Here is a 7,566-nt window from a genome sequence, read left to right as displayed (position 1 = left end):
CTATTTAGAGAAATTTGAAATGTAAAAAGGCCTCAGTACATTGTTGGGTACAAGTGTGTCAGTGTTTGCCAGCGGAGCGTGTGGTCAACTGGCCGGAGAACTACGCCATTATCGAGACATCTGCTTGGAAAAGACTGTTCTGGACAGGGAGTCCAGCTCTGTTGCCGTTTGAAATGTTTTCCATTGCAAGTACTGTATCAGAGAAATGTTTTCCATTGCAAGTACTGTTTGTAGACTCAGTTCTCTGATACAGTACTTGCAGAGTCTTCAAATAACTATCTGTTGGAGTTACTGAGGACCAGAATCACCGCATCGCCGGAACGTCTCGCAGGCCTGCAACGTGGGGTGGATGTGTGTGCGTGTGTGGGCCCACAGTGTGTGTTAATGGTTTAAAGTTACTGTCAAGTTCACGGTTATTATGGGTTAAGTTCATGGTTAAAGTGTAAGTTTTGCAGCTTTAATTAAATGAGGGTTAAAGAAAGGTGAAGTAATAGTCAGGGAGAGTGATGGGGAACATATATATATATTTTTTTTTAAACTAATTGATTTGTTGCAATTTTGATACATGACTACTGTATATATATATATATATATATATATATACATATATATATATATATATTTCTAGGTATATAATTTAGTTTTGGTCAAGTGTTTTATTTGGGGAAAAGCCAATTTGTTTTTGCACATGCGTGAGTATTTTGGTTATTTGGGTAGGCCTATTGTGGTTTAAAGAGCACGGAAAGCAAAATAAATATGATACAATATGTATTCCCAGTTTGTCACACCTCAGAGTAATGTGTTATTAACCAACAGACCAAATTTGAATGGTGAAAAAAATCGCCAAGTTTAGAAACGCATGTTTCAAAATGGATGAAATACAATGCAATATTTTTCTGGCCGATCTGCTTCGGACTGTAGGGGCGTGTCCAGCACAGTAGCTGAAGCCACACCCACTCAAGGAAGTATCTCTCGCCTCAGCTCCGCCTCCGTCCAAAGAGGGTTTCGTCCTAACGTCGCGTCACCAAGCTTTCCTCCACTGAGTCTCTCGTCTGTGTGTGTGTGTGTGTGTGTGTCTGTGTGCGTGCGTGTGCGTGTGCGTGTGCGTGTGTCCGCTTGAGTTTGATGCGCGTCCGTGTGTGTGTGTGTGTGTGTTGAATTAATTGTGTGTGTGTGTGTGTGTGTGTTGAATTAATTGTGTGTGTGTGTGTGTGTGTGTGTGTGTGTGTGTGTGTGTGTGTGTGTGTGTGTGTGTGTGTGTGTGTGTGTGCCACGCCCACACGGAAGACAAGCGTTGCAGCTGGCTGATGTACTGTGTTGACTCGCCCGGTCTGATTCAAATCACTGAAGAATGGCTGCCTCAAATAGTTTCATTGGAAATGTACAGCCATACATGTTTGAGCCTCCTGAACCCGAGGAACCAGATGAGATTGAGCAACCTCAAATTCAACCTCGTTCTCTAGGAGAATGGTGGGTTATATTTTTCCCTATACCATTATTACAAGTTATAAACTGTACTACTGAGTAGCATACCTAGGCTATTGATAAATAGCATAGAACAAAAACATTTTGTAATTTTACCAGTTTTGTTTTGCCAGTATAAATCACTGATCAAGCTGGCAGCCATCATGTTTTTAGTTTTGTTGCCTAGCAGAAAACATTGTAACAAAACGTTGTGCTCTGAGCTGTTCAGATAACCTTACTGTATGACTTCATATAATTAATATTCCAATGGTTGACAACATATTTAGTAACACTGTGACTTAGATTGCATGTTGACAGATTATTATTTTTTTACCTGTTATCCTATATATATTTCTTTTAACCTGTTATCCTATAGTTTTCAATGTACAGCATATTGACTGATGCTATGTTATTGATTTACATGGGATACTAGTTTCTTTAGGCACTACACTGTCTCTCTGCTTTCTATGTACAGTATGTGATTACCTTGCTTATTGTAAGTCACTCTGGATAAGAGCGTCTGCTAAATGCCTACATTGTAAATTATACATGTCACACTGTGAATTGTAATCATACAGGTGCACCTGTGGAAAATGCAGGCCAATGCCTAATGTGGAACACAATATCTGCTGCAAAGCTATTAATGTGGTATGTAAAGAAAAACATCTTCCACAATGATCATCACTGTGAAAATTCACAACTAGTAAAGTACTAAAACACCTTATACTGTACATACTCCCAACAGGTTCTGAATAAATTAAGTGAAGAGCCAGAAGAGCTGGAGTGCATGACTCTCCATCCAGGAATTGAGCCTGTCTGCCTGAACCCATACTCCCTGCAGAATGCCCTCAACATTTACGAGGCAGACCATGGCCCACTGCCGCAGAAGGAGAGATTTCAGTAAGTTAGACCAATATTTCTTTATTTGGAATGTACATAAATTGCATTTGTTTATCAAATGGCACACATGCCCTTCAAAAACTGGTAAGATTTTGGACAAGAACCACATATTATATTATATATAATCACTATTAAAAGAAACTATGGAAGGATTCACAATGTTACAGTATCACTCAAGGATTAGCTGTATGGTCATAGACATTCAATGAAAATGCTGTCCAGTCCTGCTTTATATTGCATTGCATTGACCATTCCATATACCCCTTTGTTATTTCAAGGACCTCCATTTGTATATGCATTAGGCCACAGACCACCATTTGATTCAATTGTTATCTCTGGGACACCAATGAAGATTATAAAATCGTTTATAAAAGTGTTTATCTCTGTACAAATGTGTACGTGTCTGACCAGTATATATAGTGCATATGCAATTCAAAGATATTGCAGTATTTTCTTACACATTCATTAGGTGTTATAAGTCACTGGCATAGAAGCAGCTCTACATAGGAGTGTGCGCTCAGTCAAACGCCATGCTTTTGGCGACATCAAGGCAAGCTCACTCTGGCCTGCTCTCACACAGTGGTAAACATATTGGTTGCCTGCTCCAAACACCATGAAAAACAAACTCTATAATCAAACTATCCTTAGAAATTCCAAATTTTCTTTTTTTCCCATGCTTATCCAAACCTGGAAATTAATCAAATCAAATTCCATACTTTTCCATGTGATTGTGTAAGCAGATAGGAAATAAATGGTTACCTTGCACATAAAGGAGTTAATAGTGTGAATGACTGTATGCCAAAATGAAGTTAGTCTACACTGACTAAACTGAATGGATACTTGTGCGATTGTGGGGGAGCACAGCAACGCAATCATTGATGCAGGGGCACAAGAGGCAGATACCATGAGGATGGTGGTCCTGCAACCAGTACAGTATAGGTGACAGAAGATATACTCAAGAACAACAGAGACTAGTAAATTAACACTAAAGTTGGTGATCAAATGGCAGGACAACAGTCTGATTGACAACCAGGAAGAAGAGAGGTGAAACTGGCATTAGCAGATGTTCACTTTGAAGTTGGCGCCATGACTCTCCAGTTCAATCACCAAACAGGGTTAATAGCACCACCCTCAGGCAGGGAGAGAAAACAGCACAAAAGGTCACATTTCATTGCATTCATTGTGTTATTTTGTCATTACAGGCGTGCTCGCTACCTGGCCTACAGATCTTTTGTGTCCTGGGTCTGGGGACGCCTGAGACCGAAGGACCGGAGAATGTTGCCTTCCTGTATTGTGCTACGGATACACGAAGAATACCCTGATGAAGATTCGGAATACTCTGGATTTAGGCCTGCCATTTAATCCATTAAGACCTGAGGCTACAAGGACCCCAAAATGATATGTATTTGGCCGCGGATCCCCCATTTGAAAATGTTTTGTGCCAGGGACCCTCAGAGGAGAATATTTATGAAAAAATGTTCAAAGATATTCAAAAATAGCAGATGTACAAGCTCGCAGCTTGGCTCTAAGTGACACGCTGTGAGCTTGTAGATCTATTTTTGACAACCACTGTTCTAAAAGTTTTCTGAGAAAACTTATGTTGCTATATATAGCTAAAGTATAAAATGACAGATGCTTTCCCAGTTTTAATGGGTTAAATAAACAATATTTTCATTACAATGTTCTGGACGTTTGTTATGTACACAGTTATTCTGTCATTCCATACAACTATAATATATTTCATAGAAGTGTTGGACAGCTTACAATCATTTTTTTAGTGATGACATTTTTGCACACACCCTTTTGTAATGGAGGCGCTATAGCAGTGATGGACTGAGGCAGGAAGGAAGGCTCCGGAGCACAGAAGCAGGCAGAATATCTCTGCTGTCGGGCAGAAGCCAACTATGTCCAAAATGTATATTTCAGGAAATGAAAAAAACATTTTAACAACACAAATACTGTCTCAAAGTTGGTATGGTGACTTTATACATTGTCAGATACTTGCATGTGTCCTTATATTTATCATCGCTTTACCCAAATACAGCTCAAGCGGAGTTAGGAGGTTTTTGACCAGTGATGTGGAGATAATTATGTCCATCATTGATTAGAATGACAAAGAAAAAAACCTGAGTTGGGTGGTTTGACCGACAGTTTCCAATGGATCCTCAGGAGGTTTAGTCTGAAGCACTTTTAATACTTTTCATTGGTTCACACACACACGTAAATAGTGTTCAATAGCACAGATTTATTTGCACCAAAACAGCGAAGATAGAATGTGTAAAAGTGACAGCTGCACTGGTGTGAAATCTGGACAACCCTGAAAAAAAAATTAAGAGAATCATGCCACTGCTTTTTCTAAACAAACATTTTGAGTAAGGGAACAAGGGTACAGATGGTGACTTACATGGTGGCAAGTGATTGGGGAAGGGATTAGACGGGTGTTGGGTCACCACCAGGCGTTGGCTCTATTGACTCTGGCTCTGGGCGGATGAACCGGGACAGATGGGCAGCAACTGCTGCAGCCTTTTCAGGATGCTCGTACTGTGAGCACAGGAATCCAGGGACAGGCAACTCTTTCATCTTGGCCACAAAAGGTGCAGGGTTGGGGAAGACCTCATTAAAGAGGAGGTCTGTAAGCTCTGTCACATATTCTACAATACAGGAGAGAACACATAACAGCATGTACAGTAGTTTGAGTAATTCATATGGTCTCAAATGTTTCCAATGTAATTAGAACATTTATGATGCACAATTTGACTGATGACCACGGTATGCAGATTAAAACTTGAATCAGAAACTTGAGAATTACATGTAACTAACCGGTAGTATAGTTGGTCTTAACCGCGGTGACAACATGATCGCCTTTCTTGGCCTTGGGAAACCGTATGCTGTACCGCGGAGCTCCTGCTGCAGTGATCGCTTGGAGACGTCCAGCATTTTCATTGAAATGCAATGCGGCCAGGTAAAGCCTGAAATGAGAAGAATGGGATGAACCCAAGATAGTTTGTAGATGGCTAGAAGATAGTATTTTTTACATATTGGCACTAGGCACTAGCATGTAAGAAGGCAGCAGATGCACAATATTTCCAAATGAAATGGCATTGTAATAATACAGTTCAAACTGTCTGTTATGTCTCTATACTGGTTCTGTATGACTGGACAATGATAGAGTCTGTTATGTCTCTATACTGATTCTGTATGACTGGACAATGATAGAGTCTGTTATGTCTCTATACTGGTTCTGTTTGACTGGACAATGATAGAGTCCGTTATGTCTCTATACTGGTTCTGTATGACTGGACAATGATAGAGTCTGTTATGTCTCTATACTGGTTCTGACTGGACAATGATAGTCTGTTATGTCTCTATACTGGTTCTGACTGGACAATGATAGAGTCTGTTATGTCTCTATACTGGTTCTGACTGGACAATGATAGAGTCTGTTATGTCTCTATACTGGTTCTGTATGACTGGACAATGATAGAGTCTGTTATGTCTCTATACTGGTTCTGTATGACTGGACAATGATAGAGTCTGAAGAGAAGATTGTGTGCACATCCCACGCCTGCATTTAGGCCAGGTGCTGGACATCAAGGGAAGAATCAAGGAAAAGAAGAAGGAAGTTAGTCTGCACACTGTTCTCAAGCTCCAAGAAACTCACTTTTTATTTTGTAACGTTTCGACCTTCTAGGTCTTCATCAGGCAAATATATGATATATATATATCATATATATGATATATATATATATATGATATATATATATATCATATATATGATATATATCATATATTTGCCTGATGAAGACCTAGAAGGTCGAAACGTTGCAAAATAAAAAGTGAGTTTCTTGGAGCTTGAGAACAGTGTGCAGACTTCCTTCTTCTTTTCATTGTAATAATACATACATACAATTTATACAGCGCTTTTGTAAATACTCAGTCGCTGATATTATGAATGTTATCATTTGCATAATATTGCAACACGATATAGACAACATGATCACAATATAATTTACCTGCAAAGCATTCCTAGGTAGGAAAAGACCACATTTTTCGGTGCGAACCGCAGAATCACACTGTGGAACCCCTCCAAGGCAGATGTCTGGTAGAGAGGACTCAGCTTCTTCACATCACCCAGAACGCGTTTATTGGTCAATGCCGTCGTCAGCTTGAAGGCGGCCTTTGATGCTACAAGGGGAAAGAGTATACTGTATAAAATATTTTCAGTGGATTGCATCTTGAGAGTATATTACAGGATTCAAATGACAAGAGTTTGCTATTGAAGAGTGGCATACCAGGCTTCAGCCACTTGTTTTTGTCAGTGGAGGGGGGATGGAGGCACATGGGGAAGTGTGGATTGTCATGGACATGAACATTGGTGATGTGGTTGATGACAGATGTCCACTTCGCCACTGTTTCCTCTCCACTGGATGAACCAGATGCTGACCAGTAGAGGTGATTCTTCACGCTCTGCTTCCACAAGTTGACTTTAGTGCATTCTTTCAACTTGGAGATGGCAACCACCTTCTTGGTAAGAGCTGAGAACAGTTAGAAAATATGTAAAATATTTTTATAGGGTGGTTGTTGCACAAGTGTAGCGGTGCTACAAATGATCAATAAACAACATTTCCCATAATATCCTACCTTTACATAAATGCCACACATCGTAATAGTGGGTAATCTTAGATTTCTCTTCCTTCATGAACTTCTGAACCTGGTTGTGTCGGTCTGTCACCAGGCAATCCACCTTGACGCCAGCTTTGTGAAGGTATTTTAGACTCCGGATCAGCCCTTCCTTCTCCATGTGGACACTGCGCTTTACTTCATTGCTCTGTGTATCACACACACACACACACACACACACACACACACACACACACACACACACACACACACACACACACACACACACACACACACACACACACACACACACACACACACACACACGTGAATAACAGATCTGCCAGATCTCTGAAGTTCTGTGCTCTACTGATCACATTTTCTAGTTTCACAATCTATACAGTACCTGTACCAGCTGGATATCAACTATGTTGTTAGTGTTGAGATCCATCATGGAGTAAGAGCCGTACTTTGCGCAGTGGCCTGGGCTATCAGCTCTCATGTCTCCACCAAGAGATACTGTTGCCCTCCGTTTAAGTCCCTCAAGCAAGTCCGCCTGGTGTGTCCGCCATTTATGCAGAA

At 40.4% G+C, this 7,566-nt stretch overlaps 1 protein-coding gene across 1 annotated transcript; it reads left to right on the top strand.

The window, feature by feature from the left end:
- Nucleotides 1-1,257: 1,257 nt before the first annotated feature.
- On the top strand, nucleotides 1,258-3,994 carry LOC308097112 (P2X purinoceptor 7-like). The gene is made up of 4 exons (XM_080444708.1): nucleotides 1,258-1,470; nucleotides 2,043-2,112; nucleotides 2,210-2,364; nucleotides 3,567-3,994. The coding sequence occupies exons 1-4, from the start codon at nucleotides 1,352-1,354 to the stop codon at nucleotides 3,724-3,726; spliced, it is 504 nt and encodes a 167-aa protein (XP_080300834.1). The 5' UTR covers nucleotides 1,258-1,351; the 3' UTR covers nucleotides 3,727-3,994.
- Nucleotides 3,995-7,566: the final 3,572 nt, after the last annotated feature.

This window comes from Gymnoscopelus braueri, assembly GCF_963280865.1.
Source record: "Gymnoscopelus braueri genome assembly, chromosome: 12".
Classification (NCBI taxonomy): domain Eukaryota; kingdom Metazoa; phylum Chordata; class Actinopteri; order Myctophiformes; family Myctophidae; genus Gymnoscopelus; species Gymnoscopelus braueri.
The sequence above is the reverse complement of the archived record's forward strand: the minus strand, read 5'-3'. Positions and strand labels throughout refer to the sequence as shown.